At 46.1% G+C, this 19,401-nt stretch overlaps 1 protein-coding gene across 2 annotated transcripts in view; it reads right to left on the reverse strand.

Moving 5' to 3' along the window:
• The window catches only part of USP7 (ubiquitin specific peptidase 7), a 1,528,604-nt gene that overhangs the window by 36,794 nt on the left and 1,472,409 nt on the right, over positions 1-19,401 (reverse strand). For both annotated transcript variants that reach the window (XM_086941365.1, XM_086941366.1), the window contains exon 29: positions 1,449-1,520. In XM_086941365.1, the coding sequence (XP_086797491.1) occupies positions 1,449-1,520 (72 nt within the window). The remainder of the gene's footprint in view (positions 1-1,448; positions 1,521-19,401) is intronic.

The following is a 19,401-nucleotide window of genomic DNA, read 5'->3' on the forward strand; positions in this document are numbered from 1 at the left end:
ATAAATGCACTGTTTATTTTCATAACACTTGTGTGGTGTCCTTTCACTTGGTGTTCAAAGGGTATATGTGATGGTATAACAGCTGGCTTAACACACCCTCTAGAGTTTAGCCCGAAGACTGCTCTTGTCCATGCTACTAGGATAGCTGTTCCATCGGTTGACTTACAACCAATCATCAATAAGGGTTGATTGGACTGATACATAGTGATCACTAGAATAGTGAGCACTGCATATCAGGCCAACTTCTCACACCGGACTTGGCTGTCAAGGCAGTAATGCTTAGTAAACGTGTGTAGCGAAGCCCATGTAGCTGCCTGACAAATGTCCTGCAAGAGAACGCCACATCCCAAGGCAACCCCACAGGAGGCTCCTTCTTAGCCAAGGAGTAACATGCTTTCATGCACAGAACGAGCCATCGAGAGATGGTCCGTTTGTGCACGGCCTGACCTTTTTTGGCACCCACGTAGCCAACAAAGAGCTGGTCATCCACCGGAACTGTTGTGTGCGCTTCAGATAGAATGAGAGCGCACGTTTTCGGTCCAGACGGTGGAGCCTCTCTTCCTCTTTTGAAGGATGCAGAGGCGGAAAGAAGGTGAGCAAAGTGATGGTCTGCCAGATGTGGAAGTGTGTGACAACCTTTGACAAGAAAGAAGGACAGGTCCTTAAAACCACCTTGTCCGGATGAACAGAAAGGAAAGGAGGTTTAGAAGAAAGCCTGGAGGTCACTCACTCTTCTGGCAGAGGTGATTGCAACCAGGAAAGCAGTCTTTACGGTGTGAAGACAAAGGCCAGTTGTGAAGGGGCACAAAAGGAGCGCACATCAGATAGGTCAAGACAAGATTTAAGTCCCATTGAGGCATTACGAAAGGCACAGGAGGAAACGTGTGTGTAATGCCTTTGAGAAAACGGTTAACAACCGGGGACTTAAAAAGAGAAGGCTGATCTGGAAGCCATAGAAAGGCGGAGATGAGCGAAATATAACTTTTGATAGTGCCCAGATCAGAGCCCTGCTGGGTCAAGGAGAGAAGGAACAGAAGGATCTCAAAGAGGGGCAGAGAGGGGATCCATAGCCTTTGCTGTGCACCATGCCACAAATTTGTTTCACCTGCAGGCGAATACCGTCTTAGTGGAGGGACGCCTGGCTGCCAGAATGACATCACAGACTTCGGGAGGAAGATTGAAAGCAGTCAAGTGTGGCCGCTCCATCTCCACACATGGAGGTGAAGGCTGGACAGGTTCGGGTGGAGGACTGTCCCCTGCTGCTGCGACAGAAGATCCTCCCGAAGAGGCAGTCACATGATATCAAATTTAGATGGGTTAGGGAATTGCTGAAAGGTTTCCGGATCTGGCGCCTAAGGAATTTCACAAGGTGAGGATTCTGCGTTTATAAGAGGCATATATCAAGTACTAAAAAAAAAAATAAAAAAAAAAAGACAGTGAATAATTACCTTTTCAAACTCTTTCTCTTGTATGTCCAACATTGCCTGAATTCGTTTCATTACTTCCCTAAAATGTTCACCCTAAAAGACAGAGAAAAAAATTATAAATACTTTACAGAAACACTTACTACATTTCATATTTCTCTTTTCGACAAATAGAAGCATCATTGAATGAAGTAGTATGTATTACCAAGTTCAGTGATAAATTTAGGAAAAAAATCAATGAAAAGAAAAAGTTACTTAACTGCAGTACCATCTTTATGATGGATGCTCTATCTACCAGCAAATTCATCACCTGTAGAACAACCCCAGGAGTCCTACTGCATCTGGCAACTTCACAGTTATACGCCAGTATAGGGTGCTGGACTCAGTGAGGATCGGAATGGACGCACAAGTTACTACTTGTGTAACGATATATCTGTAAGGGACATTAGGTAGTGATAGATTTCTTACCTTAGAATATCCCCAGGCGTCGGACTGGATCCGGAAACTTTTGCGTAGCAGTACCCTTGCGCGTCAGTAGGCGTCGTCTGCGGCTCCGCGAGCGTCGTCAGCGTCGTGGGCGCCGTGATGACGTCGGAGTACTTAGACGCCGCCTCCACGTGCTGACGTCAGTTCTTAGACACAGCTTTTCCGCGCCAGAAACGCAGAGCTATGCCAAAAACCAACACTGGTGCCATGAAACTAGGGCCCTAAAAGGGGATGACCTTAACCCTAGATATCGGTTCGCAGAACGGGGAGGATGGGTGGGTCGATAAGGAATCTATCACTAACTAATAAAAAAACAACGTAGCCCCTGCACTATATAAGGTCAATATTTTCTTGGTAAATTTAGTCTTAACTGTGCACATCAAGACTTTTATCATAGCAGAACATTAGTGCAAATATAAAAGTTCAAAAGACGTAAAGTTCTTGGTGTTGTCCACCAGTTTAATGTTCCTCTGTACAGGCCAACACGTGTTTCATTGCAGGGAACAGACTGCGAATATTCAGGGCCTCATAAGGTATGGGCGAAATTTAGTGGTCTGAAACACCCGGTTCGGGTGAAGTATACAATACGTGAAAGTTGCTTGCGTAGTGGGTCGTATCTTTTTTATGTTCAATTGAAGCCTTAACCGGGAGGAGAAGATTTGTTTGAGGCAGTAGCACTCAAAAAGTGAATTGGCGGGTACACCTATTTGTTCGCATTCCCCCTCCTATAGTTCCCAGCGCCGTTTGTCGAAGACGGTTTGGTACCCACTACAAGTTATATTGATAATCTAGGGATAGGCAGCCCTATGACACTGACACTGAGAAGCACGTGATAGATAAACTACCGTTCAGTTTCAGATCACATTTCGAGTAGTGTGAAAATCTTTCCAACCTAGGTGTGCTAGCAATCCATTTTCAATTTTATTTAGTACACATCCCTGTGTGCCATGCCTACAACCCACTGCCCAGGCATAGATCAGTCACCAATCTAGCTGGGTGCCCTATGCCAGTGGTGAGGGTAAAGGTGCATGAGCCCTGAACCCCTACAGTGTCAAAGGCCATTCTTAGACATTGTAAGTGCAGTGCTACCAAATAGAGTTAATGGTCCTGGGAGCCTGTCGCACCAGTTACTACTTTTGTAACTAAATATCTGTAAGAGACATTAGTTAGTGATGAACAAGTTACTTACCTTCGGTAACTATATATCTGTAAGAAGCACAAGTTACTACTTGTGTAACTATATATCTGTAAGAGACATTAGTTAGTGATAGATTCCTTACCTTAGAATATCCCCAGGCGTCAGACTGGATCCGGAAACTTTTGCGTAGCAGTACCCTTGCGTGTCGGTAGGCGTCGTCTGCGGCTCCGCGTCAGTAGTCGGCACCGTCATGACGTCGTCTGAGTACTTAGACGCCACCTCCGCAAGCGGACGTAAGTTCTTAGACACAGCTTTTCCACGCCAGAAACGTAGAGCTATGCCAAAAACCAACACTGGTGCCTTGAAACTAGGGCCCTGAAAGGGGATGACATTAACCCTAGATATCGGTTCGCAGAACGGGGAGGATGGGTGGGTCGGTAAGGAATTTATCACTAACTAATGTCTCTTACAGATATATCGTTACACAAGTAGTAATTTGTGCATCTGAAAGAGACACATTAGTGATAGATTCCTTACCTTAGATTAGATACCCCAGCAATACCAACCCCTGAGGTGGGTCTGCGAACCAATAATCACACCAGAAAGTCCTGGAGGACGGAACGGCCAAAGAAGCCACCCCTCCGGACTTGGCTGCCCAGGCAGTATGTCTTGCGAACGTGTGCAGCGAGGCCCACGTAGCTGCCTGGCAAATGTCCTGTAAGGGGACTCCTCGGCCCAAGGCAGTTGTTGTTGCCGTGGCTCGAGTGGAATGAGCCCGCAATCCAGCAGGGGGCTCTTTTTTGGCCATGGAGTTACATGCCTGGATACACAAGATGATCCACCGCAAAATGGTCCTCTTGTGTACTGCCTTTCCCTTCTTCGCGCCCACGTAACCAACAAAGAGTTGGTCATCCACCCGGAACTGGCGTGTGCGATCTAGGTAATAAGAGAGCGCACGTTTTTGGTCCAGACGGTGGAGCCTCTATATAATGGTATATAATATAGTTTGAAAAGTAGAAATATTCTTTAAAAATCACACGAAATACTAAAACATAATTACTTACCTGTTTTGAGTTGAGAAACAGCCTAAGACTGCTTTGGCCATGCTAACATTAGGATAGCTGGTCTATAAGGTTGCCTTCTATAAGGTTGCTTCCTTCAAGTTGGTCTATAAGGTTGCTTCCTTCAAGATGGCCGGTCCCACGTGTCTCGTCGCACCCACGGATCTCAGCTGTGCTGCAGATGTAGGTAGAGGTCGGAGAGGTCTGGGAATCCGGGTCTCGTCGGGCTCTGAAGTCTTGTCATGTGCTTAGCTCTCTGATCTCATAAAGAGTTCAGAGGTGTTTGTTAGTTAATATCTTGTTTATTTTCATAACTACCTGTGTGGTGTCCTTTCATTTGGTATTCAAGGAGTTATAGGTGGTAAAAAAGCTGGCTTCACATGCCAAAAGAGTTCAGCCTAAGACTGCTTTGTCCATGCTAACATTAGGATAGCTGGTCTATAAGGTTGACTTACAACCAATCACCATAAGGGTTGTTTGGATTGATACAAGGTGATCACTAGAACTAGTGAGCATCATATATCAGGCCAACTTCTCACACTACTCGCCTACATAACCCCCCCCCCCCAACTTAGGGACATTAAACTAACCTTGACCAGGTGAGTCTTCTTGTTCTAAGTGGAAATACCTGGAGAGACCATCTGCATTGCCATGGTCAGTCCCTGGTCTGTGCTCCACTGTAAAGTCAATCCTCTGTAGGGAAATGGACCGCCTAAGTAGTTTGGGGTTTTCACCCTTCATCTGATTTAGCCACAAGAGGGGCTTATGGTCTGTCTGAATCTTGAAGTGAGTGCCAAACGAGTATGGCCTCAACTTTTTCAGAGCCCAAACCACAGCAAAGGCCTCCCTCTCAATAGCTGACCAACGTTTCTCTCTAGGGGTCAGCCTTCTACTTATAAAAGCAATGGGCTGGTCATTACCATCAATATTCAGTTGAGATAGAACAGCTCCCACACCCAACTCAGAAGCATCTGTTTGGACAATGAAAGGTTTGGAGTAGTCTGGACTCTTGAGAATAGGCGCAGTGCACATGGCCTGCTTTAGGTCATCAAATGCCTTTTGACAGCTAACTGTCCACTGAACTTTCTTTGGCATTTTCTTACTTGTCAGGTCATTAAGAGGGGTCACAATTGTCCCATAATTTCGGACAAATTTCCTGTAGTAACCAGACAGGCCCAAGAAAGCTCGACCTGTGCCTGGGTGGTTGGAGGAGCCCAGTCCTTTATGGCCTGTATCTTGCTCTCCAATGGTTGAACCTGGCCTCCACCTACAAGGTGGCCCAGGTACACAACCTGACTCTGCCCTATCTGGCACTTAGTAGCCTTGATAGTGAGGCCCGCCTTTTGCAGGGCCTCCAAAACTTTCCTCAGGTGGATCAGGTGATCCTCCCAGGTGGAGCTAAAGACCGCAATATTATCTAGATATGCTGCACAGAAGTCATCCAGCCCATTGAGAACTTGGTTCACCAACCTTTGAAAAGTGGCAGGTGCATTTTTCAAACCAAAGGGCATCACCATAAACTGGTAATGACCTCCTGGGGTCGAAAATGCTGTTTTGGCCTTGGCATCCTTAGCTAACCTGATTTGCCAATAACCAGCTGTCAGGTCAAATGTACTCAAGAATTTGGCAGAAGCCAATTTATCAATGAGTTAATCTGCTCTTGGTATTGGATGGGTATCTGTCTTAGTGACAGCATCGAGACCCCTGTGATCTACACAAATCCTCATCTCTCTCTTACCATCCTGGGTGTAAGGTTTAGGCACTAGAACTACAGGACCAGCCCAAGGGCTCTCTGAGGGTTCAATGACTCCCATTTCCAACATCTTTGTACTTCTTGTTTTATGCAGTCCCTGACGTGGTCCGGTTGCCTGTAGATTTTACTCTTTATAGGCAGACTGTTACCAGTGTCCACCTCATGGGTGCACCAGTTTGTCTGACTTGGTGTCAGAGAGAACATTTGTCTAAAGGGCTGAAGAACTTGTTTGCAATCCTTTTGCTGACGTTCAGAGAGGCTGTCAGAAAAGACTACACCATCTACTGACCCATCATAAAGGTTCTGAGTGAGCAGGTCTGGCAGAGGGTCACTCTCTTCCTCCTGTCCCTCATCTGTGGCAATGAGCAAGCCCATGTCCTCCCTGTCAACAAATGCCTTGAGTCTGTTCACATGAAGTACTCTGTGAGGGCTCCAGGGAGTTCCAAGGTCCACCAGGGATGTGACCTCTCCCTTTTGTTCAATAATGGAATGGGGTCCAGACCATCTCTCTTGGAGAGCTGCTGGGGACACTGGCTTCAACACCCACACCTTCTGTCCAGGCTGGTAAACAGTAAGGACAGCCTTTTGGTCGTGCCAAGTTTTTTTAAGTTCTTGGCTAGCCTCAAGGTTTTTAGATGCCTTCTCCATGTACTCTGCCATCCTGGAGCGGAGACCAAGTACATAGTCCACTATATCTTGTTTAGGCTTTATGAGCGGTAACTCCCATCCTTCCTTCACAAGACACAGGGGTCCTCTTACAGGATGCCCAAATAGAAGTTCAAAAGGGCTGTAGCCAACCCCCTTCTGTGGGACCTCTCTGTTAGCAAACAAAAGGAAAGGTAAAAGGATACAAATCTTCGCCTAAGCTTTTCTGGTAACCCTTTGATCATCCCTTTTAGGGTCTTGTTGAATCTCTCCACAAGTCCATTGCACTTTGGGTGATAGGGGGTGGTGAATTTGTAATTGACACCACACTCCTTCCACATTGCAGTCAAGTATCCTGACAAAGTTTGCACCTCTGTCAGAGACAACCTCCTTAGGAAACCCCACTTTGGAGAAAACTCCAAGTAGGGCCCTGGCCACAACAGGAGCTGTAGTGGTCCTAAGGGGAATAGCTTCTGGATACCTAGGGCATGATCCACTATCAACAGTATAAATCTGTGCCCAAATGAGGCTGGGGGGTCCATTGGTCCAACAATGTCAATCCCCACTCTTTCAAAGAGAACCCCCACCACAGGTAGTGGTATAAGGGGGGCCTTGGTTGTGCCACCTGATTTGCCACTGGCTTGACAAGTGACACATGAGCGACAAAACTCTTTAGTGTCTTCAGACATATGAGGCCAGTGAAAGTGTGAGACAAGTCTTTCCCTTGTCTTGTTCTGGCCTAAGTGACCTGCAAGGGGAATCTCATGGGCTAAGGTAAGAAGGAAACCTCTCAGAGACAAGGGGATAACCAGCCTCCTGGTAGCACCAGGCTTGGGGTCTCTTGCCTCAGAGCATAGGAGTCCATCATCCCAGTACACCTTGTGGGTACCTGTAGCATTCCCTGCAGCCTCAGCAGCAGCCTGCTGTCTGAGGGGTTCAATAGAGGAACAGTCTAACTGTGCCTGCCTCAAGTCTGCCCTGGAAGGTCCCCCTGCCCCAAGGAACTCAACCTGTTCAGGTTCAAGCTCCTCTAGGACAGTTCCTTCTGGGGTCTTTGGGTCAGCCTCCTCAGAGGGCTGATCCTCCACCTGAGGCAAGGGGGGTGGGGAGGCATAGCCTTTACCCTACTGCTCTTTCTCTTGGGTAGTGTCTGGTCCATTGTTCCAGGATCCAGCACTAGTTCAGCTGGGCATTTTTGGGCCTGTGACCTAGTCACAGCAAGGACATGTGCTGAAAAACCTAACATTTCCACATGAGTCCTATACTCCACATCTGACTATAAGGAGGATTCCAAATCATTGCCCAACAGACAGTCCACTGGGAGGTCTGAACTAACTACAACCCTTTTGAGGCCAGTTACCCCTCCCCAGGAGAAATTAACAACTGCCATACTGTGATTGGTAGTGACATTGCTAGCATTGGTCACTAGGTAGTCTGAACCTAGTATTACCTGTTCAGGGTCCACAAAGTTTGGTGTCACCATAGTGACACTGGCACAAGTGTCCCAGTAGGCCTGAGCCATTTTTCCATTGATCAAAGGCGTTTGCCTGTATTTGCCCAGAGTACTGGGACTTATAGTAGGGGTCATATCCATGTCCCCAGTACAAACAAGAACAGCCTGAGTTGGTATTCTAACTAAGTCAGAACCCACCTCAGTTCCCAGGGTCAACCCAACTATAGCCTTGGGGGTGCACTACCACTACTAACTGTACTAGGGGGTGCAGGTGCCGTAGGGCCTGTAGTGGTAGGAGCTGTGCCTTTCTTGGTGCACTCACTAAACCAGTGAGTCTTACTTTTACAGTATTGGCACCATGGTTTTCTTTGCCCATCATTATTCTTCTTTTGTGAATTCTGGGACCCACCCTCCTTAGATTGTTGGGGCCCTGTTGAAGACTTCTGGTCATTTTGCTTATTCTCTTGATTACCCTTTTGGTCTGCTTTCTTCTGGCCATCACCCTGGTTCTGCTGCTTGACCCTTGTCCTGACCCATCTGCCTGCCTTCTTTCCCAATTCTTGGGGAGAGGTCAGATCTGAGTCAATCAAGTGCTGATGCAACAACTGGTTCTGACAATTATTTAAGATTTGCTCTCTCATAATTAGATTATACAATCCTGTGTAATCAGTAACTTTACTTCCCAGTAACCAGCCTTCCAAAGCCTTAGTGGCACAATCAACAAAGTCAGTCCAATCCTGAGCTTGAGTTTTCTGGGTGTCTCTGAACATTAACCTGTACTGTTCAGTCGTTAGGCCAAACCCATCAATCAAAGCACTTTTCAGGACTTGGTAATCATTAGCATCCTCATCTCTAACAGTGAGGAGCTTGTCTCTTCCTTTACCTTCAAAGGAGAGCCACAATATAGCTGCCCACTGACTCTGGGGTACCTGCTGTACTTTGCAGGCTCTCTCCAAAGCAGTCATCCATTTGTGGATGTCATCCCCTACCTTAAAGGGGGGGCACTATCGTACTCAGGTTTCTGTTATCAAAACTCCTGTCTTTATCTCTAGGGATAACGCTGCCACCAGTGGGTTCTAACCCACTCAATTTCTGCTCTCTGGCAAAGGCAAGTTTCTCTTTGGCAAGGGCAAGTTCTTCCCTCTCAATCCTCAGATGCACTTCCCCCATCTTAGCTTCATGCTCTCTCCTCTGAGGGGATGTCATCCCTCTCTGAGAAGATGCCTGAGAGACATGGGTGTGAATAGATCTGTTAGAGCCTCTGGACTGAGACCTAACTCGTCTATTCCCGAGGTTAGGCCTGCTTGAGGATGGGCCTGGGGCTCCCCCAGTTCCATTCTCATGTAGGCTTAAGTTGGCCCTGGTAAGTCTGCTGACTCTAGCCTGACCATTGTCTACCTCGCCATCAGATGAGTCTCCATTCTCCTCTTCCACTTCTTCAGTCTCAGGGAGGTTATAGTCATCTTCTACTGGGGGTATGCTTCCATCTGCTGGATTAGAGGGGCCTGTATTAGAAGCCCTTCTGGCATCATATGTCTCTAAGAGACCTAACAGAAAAGGAAGGGTAGGGTTAGAACCCCGTTTCAATTTCCTGGAGGTACACAATTGTCTCATCTCCTGGAAGTTGAGTGCTGCATATCTGGAAAGGACCTGTGGAGGGTCACTAACCACAAGGGGAGTCACTGTGTTCTCTCCTGGGGCAGACATGCCTTCTAGTGAGGTGTAAGTGGTGCACTTACCTACACTATGGGTTTTCCTACTGATCCCTTGCTAAGAGTTGAGGTCAGGGTGTGCTACTCCCTTTCTACTACAACAGCTGGTTCAGTAGAACTCAAGTATTTCTAAGCTTGTTATATGTACCTATGGTACCTTATGTGATCTTTCAAATGATATCTCAAGATTATATTTGGTAAAAACAACAGCAAGCTCAAATCCCAACCGCTGCATACCAATGTGAGAACTTGGCCTGATATATGATGCTCACTAGTTCTAGTGATCAACTTGTATCAGTCCAAACAACCCTTATGGTGATTGGTTGTAAGTCAACCTTATAGACCAGCTATCCTAATGGTAGCATGGACAAAGCAGTCTTAGGCTAAACTCTTTTGGCATGTGAAGCCAGCTGTTTTACCACATATAACCCCTTGAATACCAAATGAAAGGACACCACACAGGTAGTTATGAAAATAAACAAGATATTTATTACTAACAAACACCTCTGAACTCTTTATGGGATCAGAGGGCTAAGCACATGCAAGACTCTTAAGAAAAATACGTTAAGTTGCACAAGTTACAATGTTGCCCTAGGGGCGCAACAAATCGTATACTAAGTAAATGGTATAAGGAAGTCGATTAAGGAAATGGAGCTGTCCAGAGGCTGTAGGATAGCTGGGACTACACTATCCTAACTTTAGGTAAGTAATAGGAGGCCCACGGAACGCGTGTGCAGAGTGTGAACTCACACGGGAGATGCGTAACGTCTATTGACAGTACAGTTCAAGAAAAAGGTGAGTACGGACAATCCTGACTAGATAGGACAAACGACTGTGCAACTGGATACTAGGAGAGTCAATCTACCGTTGAGCACCGAAATTCTCTTGTTACCTCACCCACAAGCTGCGGGTGCATAGGTGTGAAGTCGAGTCGGGTTTCTGCTTTGAAGTCCATGGAGCCTGAAAGAAAAGATACTGCAGGCGACCAGGAGGAAGATGTCCGATACATATGCCAATCCTTAAAGGGGATTAAATTACCGGACAATGGTCTCGACCCCCGCTCTTGGCATATCTAACGAACTACATTTTCCGAGGATTACAGTGACTCTGTAGTCCAGAATCATGCGGGTGTACTGCCAGCCGATAGACTATGTAAGATTGTAGTCGGGTGATTGAAGGCGGATTCTCAGTCTTAGAAGGTAGCTAAGATAACTAAGGGAGCTCCCGAGCTATCCACAAACTGAGAAGTATACAAATTTTTAAACATCGGACAATGGTCCCGAACCCTGCCCATGAGGCGCGCACTGAACCACATTTCCCGATCAACACAGCGACTTCTGTAGTTCCTAGTCGCGCGGCTTTCCCGACAGCCAGAAACTTCAACCCCCGATAGACTATGCGGTTGAGTAGTCCATTATCATATAGCTGGGTAAAACGAACAGCGTACAATCACACTGTTACCTCCATGTCCAGCTCATAAGACACAAGCATTCATGAATACATTATAACCTTATTGAGGAAATGTATATATGTATATAGTATCGATTTTTACTATTGTTTTTTGTTTATATAATGAAGTATTTTCTTTCTGTTTATGGGTCATGACATGAAAATAGGACTTTAATATGTGGGAATGCAAAATGGTGGCTACTTGAAAAAGGCTTACGCCGAAACGCGTCGTCCTTGATTTACGAGTGCACAACAAAGGATTTGGGCAAAGACCTCCTGGTGTGCAGTCTCGGTGTCCTCCTAACTAGTGGGATCCAGTACTTGTGGATAATTAAGAGTAGCGGCTGCTACTACCGACGGCATCAGCGTTGCCCTGGTTGAGGATCGTTCGAGCAGCATTTTGAAGCAATATATATATATATATATATATATATATATATATTACCTACTGGCGATAGCCAGTAGGTATATATAGTTAGGATTTTTTCTCTATGGAACTTTTGAAAATTCTATGTCTAATAACTTTGGCGTTTGTGGACGGAATCGGCTGAAATTTTCAGGAAAATGGCACATTTTGTTTCTGAGCAGCCCCTGAAAATTTGGGGGGGGGGGGGGGGGTGGGGGGGGGGAGAGGCTGGGGTTTCGTCAAGGGAGGGCCGAGAAAAAAGGGGGGTCCCAAAACACGTTTTTCCCATTCATTTTTCCATAGGGCGTTTGGCCTCACTTTTAGCTCGAACGGCTGAATGGATTTGCACGAAACTTGGCAAAATTGTAGGGACTGTTAGCCCGATGTGCCTTTGCTGGGTCTCAATATATGTGCTCCAGTGGATTTTGAGAAATTAACGTTTAAAAAAACAGATATATCTGCGACAGCGTACCGGATAGCGCACCAGTTCATGTACTTTTCGCGTAACGGAGCTTTGCGAAGCGAAGCGGATTGGCTCTCCGGTGTCTGTCAACATTCTAAACAGTCTGGAGCGGCCGCCATCTTGTCTCTCGGTAGGATCGAGCGATAAGAGGAGGCCAAAACGAAGGGGGAAATGAAGGAAAGGGGGCAAGGTAGACCCCTTCTGACCTCCTAGGATTGATGAGGGGGATATTAAAGTGCCCCGCGGGGGCAAAAGAAAAAAAAATTGCGATTTTTTGTCGTAGAGGCGCAAATCGGTACGTGAACCGGGCAGCTAACTGGGCAGCTAACCGGCAGCGTAACAGGAGTCTGAGGAGAAGCTGATTGGCTGTCAACATTGTAAACAGTCTGGAGTGGCCGCCATCTTGTCTCTCGGTAGGATTGAGAGACAAAAGGTGGTGAAAAACGAAGGGGAAAATGAAGGAAAGGGGGCAAGGTAGACCCCTCCTGACCCCCTAGGATTGATGAGGGGGATATTAAAGTGCCCCGCGGGGGCAAAAGAAAAAAAAAATTGCGATTTTTCGCGGTAGAGGCGCTTCCCGGTACGCCAACCGGGCAGCTAACCGGCAGCGTAACGGGAGTCCGACATCTTGTGTTTTTGGAGCGTCCGGTTTGCGTACCGGGTAGCGTTCCGGTAAGCGTAACAAGGGGAAAACCAAGAGAAACAGTAAAATAAAATTTAAAGGAATAGATTTCCACCAAACTTGGCAAAATTGTAGGGACTGTTTGTTTGATGTGCCTTTGCAAGGCCTCAAGATATGTGCACGTGTGGATTTTGTCTAATTAAGGTTAAAAAAAAAATATATATATCTGTAAGCGTGCTCTGGCGCGCTAACGTTACGGGTTTTGTTTGCGCTGCAGAGACAATACGTCACGTTTATGCGACGTGTCATGAGGCGTCTCACGTGGCTACGTGATACGTCACGTAATAAAGAATATATTTTACAGCTATAGATATTAGCTTTTAAAAAACCAATGAAATTCACTGAAAAAACCATAGGTTATAGACCATATATAGTTAGGAATTTGCATTTACAAAACCTTCAAAATTCACTGAAAAAACCATTGGTTGTAGACCATATATAGTTAGGGATTAGCATTTACAAAACCTTAATTTACTCGCACAAAACCATAGAAATTTGCATATATAGTTAGTTGCAATAACTATATATCGCGCACCCGCAACCCACTGCTGATGATGTCACATATTACATCATTCATGACATGGTCAGTGACATGACTGATGACATCTCAAATGACATCACTGATGAAATCTCAAATGACATCACTGATGACATCACTGATGACATTTCAAATGACATCACTGATGAAATCACTGATAACATCTCATTTGACATTACTGATCACATCACTGAAGATATCATTCATGTGATAATACGATGAACCTCTTCAGACTCTAATATAACCTTAGATACAATCAGTGTAAACAGACACTCACAGACTGTCACTCATCCATGGAGTTACTCACACACCTAGTCAGTCATGCAAAGAATCAATCACACCTCCATTTCCCCAACTATACAGTTATACACACCTTACTTAATCAAACATATACTAACACATATTTACTCTCTTATACAATCCCGGATACAAGTTCACAATGATCCATACAGCCACTCACACATTCACTGGCTCTTATGCACAGTTATTTATATATGTCAACTCTTACATGTACTGTGTTTTACATATGTACTTACTTTGACATGTAGCACTGAGAAATCTAATCACTCACCAATACACTCATGCAGTCAACCGCCCATACAGCTGTTTCCACATGCACTTTTGAACCCATACATCTAGTGAATCAACTGCTCACACATCTATGCACAGAGTCACACCTCCCAGCCACCCCCACACACACTCACTCTCCCATACAAATATTTGGGCAACCAATCAATAACCCATATAGTTACTCATATAGCTACTGATCAACACATGCAGCAGTTTACAGAACTACAGAAATAATGATGCACAAATTAAGACAGTTTAGTCACTAACCCATGCACTCAGCGAGACACATTTAATCATTCCCTCATACAATCAGTCATGCACCTACTAAATCCTTCATCCAAACACTTATACATCCACTCATTCTTCAATATGTAAGACATATTTTAACTTTACAGAAACATACAGTCACTGGATGTTGTCATCAGTGATGTCATCAGTGATGTCATTTGAGATGTCATCAGTGATGTCATTTGAGATGTCATCAGTGATGTCATCAGTGATGTCACTGACCATGTCATGAATGATGTAATATGTGACATCATCAGCAGTGGGTTGCGGGTGCGCGATATATAGTTATTGCAACCAACTATATATGCGAATTTCTATGGTTTTGTGCGAGTAAATTAAGGTTTTGTAAATGCTAATACCTAACTATATATGGTCTATAACCTATGGTTTTTTAAGTGAATATATATATATATATATATATATATATATATATATATATATATATATATATATATATATATATATATATATGTAACTATAAAAAGGTAGATAAACCGAAAAGAGGTACAAAAAGGAAAAAATTAGGCCTAGGCCTTATACTATTTTGTAGCCTATAGGTGTCCTTTTGAAAAAAGACCCAAATGTAAAGCACCAACCAATCAGAGCAGCCTCACCCTGTATAACCTTCCTGAGATAGCTCAGAGCCTCAGATTTTCGTAGCCGTTGTATAGCTCTTATGACATATGCTAAAAAAGGGGTGAGCTTTCCCAGGGGAGGCGGGTGGGCGCATGGGAATCTATGAAAGTTACCAATACTGGAGAACTAAAGTTACAGGTAAGTAACTTGTTTCTTACTCCAGTATTGGAACTTTCATAGATTCCCATAGCTTGTATCAGAGTAGATAGCAGTAGTACACATCACATTTCGTGTACAAAATTCCAGTAATCTCACATAATCAATTACAATATTATCATCATATTCTAGTACATGTAAAAAACCCAACAATATAAATAACGAAATGTGAACGAAAAGGAAGGAGGGTAGAAAGGAAAGCTCACCGCTCACTGGAAGAGATTTCTCAGGACCGCTTGCCCAACAGCTGCATCCCCTTTAGCAGAGGAGTCCAAGCAGTAGTGTCTTGTAAAGGTATAAGTACTGTTCCAGGTGGCCGCTCTGCAGATGTCCTTTATCGATACTTCTGCAAACAACGCAGTTGAAGAGGAGATAGACCTCGTGGAGTGTGCTTTAACCTGTCCTTCCAGGGGCTTCCCCGCCGCCTGGTGGCAGAAACGGATTGCACTACATATCCATCTGGAGATCCCCTGCTTTGATAACGGAAACCCCTTTCGAGGGGCTCCAAAAGCCACAAACAGCTGAGGTGACTTCCTAAGCCCAGCCGTGCGTTGAAGATAGAATTTGAGACATCTCTGGACGTCTAGAGAATGTAGTGCGCTCTCAGCCGGAGTGGAAGGCCGAGGAAAAAATTAATTCAGAACAACTGGTTCATTCAAATGAAAGTCCGTAGGTACTTTTGGAATAAATTTGGGGTTCATTTTAAGGATGAAGGTATCATTCTTGAACTGTAGAAAGGGCTCTTTAATGGTCAGAGCCTGCAGTTCCCCCACTCTCCTCGCAGATGTGAGAGCGAGGAGAAGGGCCACCTTCCATGACATGAATTTCAAGTCAGATTTATGAATCGGTTCAAAAGGAGGTCTCATTAGTTGGGCCAGGACCACATTTAGATGCCAAACAGGAGGTGGAGGTCGGATTGGTGGAAACACCCTGAACAGTCCTTTCAAGAATTGTTTTATGACTCTTGTTGACAAAAGTGAAGGACCCAACCCCGTCCTTCTATACCTGGAGATTGCCGCCAAGTGGCCCTTGATGGAAGAATGGGCAAGACCTGCCTGAGCTAAAGACAGGATATATGGCAAGAGTTGGTGTGGATCAGATGAAAAAGGGTGCACCCCTTCTCGCTGGCACCATACGCAGAAGCGTTTCCACTTTGCTCCATATGTCCTATTCGTGCTAGGCGCTCGCGCCTGAGCCAAGATGAGTCTGCATTCTTCAGGAATGTCTAGATCTCGGAAACTCTGTGCTCAGGAGCCATGCTGCCAATTGAAGTGAGTCCGGGTTCGGGTGGAGAACCTGTCCGTTCGACATTGACAGAAGCGACTGGCTGGGTCGGAGATGTATGGGATGGTCCTGAGACAGAAGGAGAAGTTCCGTGAACCAAAACTGGCGAGCCCAGGCGGGAGCAATCAGAATCATCCAGCATTGCTCCATCTTGAGCTTCCCGAGGACTCGTGAAATTAGTGGGAACGGAGGAAAGGCGTAACAAAATGTGCCGGACCAAGACATCAAAAGCGCATTCCCCAGCGGTGTTCCCTGCTTGCATAATACCGGCATTTCTTATTTGCCGGCGTGGCGAACAGGTCGATCGCTGGTGTGCCCCAGTGGGCGAATATCTCCTTGATCACTGAATCGTCCAATTCCCATTCGTGAGACATCACTTTTAGGCGACTCAGAGTATCCGCCTTTGTATTGTCCACACCTGGCAGATGCTCTGCCACCAGCATGATGTTTTGCGAAATCGCCCATTTCCACAGCAGCTGAGCTTCCCTGGACAGCTGTGTCGATTTTGTGCCACCCTGTTTGTTGACATAGTGCATGCCTGTGGTGTTGTCTGTACGCACTAGGATGGAAGAATTCCTTATCCTTGGTAGGAATGCTAACAGAGCGAACCGAATGGCTCTCAGCTCTAGAATATTGATATGTAGACTACGTTCCACCGGCATCCAATGCCCAATGCCCACTGACTTGGAGGTCTTGCATCACCGCTCCCCATCCTTGAAGGGAGGCTTCTGTTGTAATGACTTGAGGGGCTAGAGGCAATCTGAAACTGAGACCCACCGAGAGGTGAGAATCTTTTATCCACCAGGCAGCCGCCTGTTTCATCTGTATAGTGACCTTGACCTTGTCGTTGAAAGACCCGTCCACTTGCCTCCACTGGAGGTCTAGTTGTTCTTGGAAGGGACGCATTCGCAGTCTGCAGTATGGTATCAATTGAATACAAGATGAAATCGACCCTAGAAGAGACTTGTACATCCTGACCGACACTGACTGCCTCTTTTGTAGCCGACTGGCCGAAGAAATGAGTTTTGTTTGTCTTTCCTCTGATGGGAAAGCTTTGCAAACCTGCGTATCTATAAGAGCGCCCAGGAATTTCACCGAATTGGCCGGCCGAAGGACCGACTTTTCTCTGTTGAGCTGGAATCCTAGTTGATCGAAGAGACGCGAACATGTCTCTACTGCTCTTGTAGCCGCTTGATAACTCGGTGCCTTTAGCAGCCAGTTGTCCAAGTATGGGAAAACCTCTAGCGACTGTCTTCTCAGAAAAGCTGCCACGGGGCCAGCACCTTCGTGAATATCCTTGGCGCTGATCTCAGCCCAAATGGGAGCACCATAAATTGGAAGTGACTCTTGCCCACTGTGAAGAGAAGAAAACGTCTGTGAGCTGGGTGGATTGGGATATGGAAGTAGGCATCTTCCAGGTCTAACGTTGCCATAAAGTCTCCTGGATTCAGGAGGCGCAAGATATCCTGGAGTGTAATCATCCGAAATGAAAGTTTCACGAGATAGGTGTTGAGCTCCCTTAAGTCCAGGATCGGACGCCACTTGTCCTTGGTCTTTTGGATCAGGAAAAACCTGGAATAGAAGCCTTCTCCTCTTTGCGATAGAGGGACAAGCTGTATCGCCCCTTTCTGAAGCATTTGTTGAACTTCCGTTTGCAGAAGGCTTAGGTGTTTTGTAATGGTGGCGTGAGGAGCTCTGTACGGTGGAAGATCCTGAAACTCCAATGTGTGTCCTTGACGGATGATGTTCAATACCCACTGATCCGATGTTATTTGTTCCCAGCTGCTCAGATGTTGAGAGATCCTGCCGCCCACAGGTGACACATGGGGCAGAGGAACAGTTGGCAGAGTCAGGAGGCCGCTATTGACGCTTGGAGGCGTCCCTGCCTGGACGACCCTGCCGCCCACGTGAGTTCTGGCGAGAGAAAGATTGCGATTGACGCTGATAGTACTGGTTACCGTACTGAGGCCTGTACGATTGCGATTGTTGAGTATAGCGTTGTTGTTGGTAACCGCCTCTTGTTGATGTGAATCCTCTTCCTCTTGCTCCACGGAAAGGTGTCTTCCTATACTGTAATGTGCCTAAGGACCGAGCTGTCTCCGTGTCCTTCTTTATTCCCTGTAGAGCCTCATCAACATGTTTCCTAAACAGCATGTCCCCGTCAAAGGGTAAGTCCAGGATTTTATTCTGGACTTCTGGGCAGAACCAGGTCGCTCGTAACCAGCCCTGTCGTCTAAGAACCGCCGCTCCCCCTAGAGCGCGGAAAGCGGTGGTAGCGATGTCCATCGCGCACTCAATCATTTCAGATGAGGAACGTTGTCCCTCCTCCAAGAGTTTCTGGGCCTCAGCTTTAGGGTCATTTGGGAGCTGATCCAGGTATGGTGAGATATCACTCCACATTTGACGGTCGTACCGTGCTAGGATTGCTAGGGTATTGGAAGCCCCGACTAGCAAACTTGTGTAGGAAGGTACCTCCTGACTATGGTTGCCCCCAACTTTTTGCCCTGTGTTTTAGCTGGTTTTTGACATAGTCGACCTGGGATCCTGTTAATCAGGACCCCAGGCCTACTGCTCTCTCTGTAAAATGGATTCCATGTACCTTCGGTACATTTCCAATTGGTACTGGGCCACCTTATCAGACCCTGTAACTCAGGGCATAGGTGTACCCAGGGCCTACCAGGGGCTGAAGCATGTATTATGCCACCCCTGGCTGGCCTCCTAAATTTGACACAACTGGCTGCATGACAGCTGGGGCAAAGTAGTGTAATCACCCTTTGCTGTAGATATAGTATACCTATATCTAACCCTAAAAATGGACACACAGATTCCTATCAGTCACTCCTATGGCAGGCCTTGACAATCCTGAAGGCAGAGTGCTTGGAATCATGTGAGATGGTGCTCTGGCATGAGCTGAGCCTGTCTGCAGCTTGCGGAACCAAGTCCTTATAGCTGTTCCATGATATCGCATACCATATACTCTTAAGTGCATTATAATCCTCGCGGTTAAATGCTATCTTTGGTATTGCTTTATCAAAACATGTCGAGTAAGGTGTCATACGAATTGGAATACTAACCCCTCGCCAATTCTGGCGACGGGGTTAGCATTCCACCCTTCTAGAGGGACACGACATGTATGTAACTGTGAACCCCGGTTAAAGTTAACGGAAGCCTCAGCTCCACAAAATGGATGCTGCCACCACAGACACGAGTCTGACCTCCTGCTGCTGGGAGTCCTTCCAGAGGGGAGAGCTTGGACA

The sequence above is a fragment of the Lissotriton vulgaris genome, chromosome 10 (genome assembly GCF_964263255.1).
Source record: "Lissotriton vulgaris chromosome 10, aLisVul1.2, whole genome shotgun sequence".
Lineage (NCBI taxonomy): Eukaryota > Metazoa > Chordata > Amphibia > Caudata > Salamandridae > Lissotriton > Lissotriton vulgaris.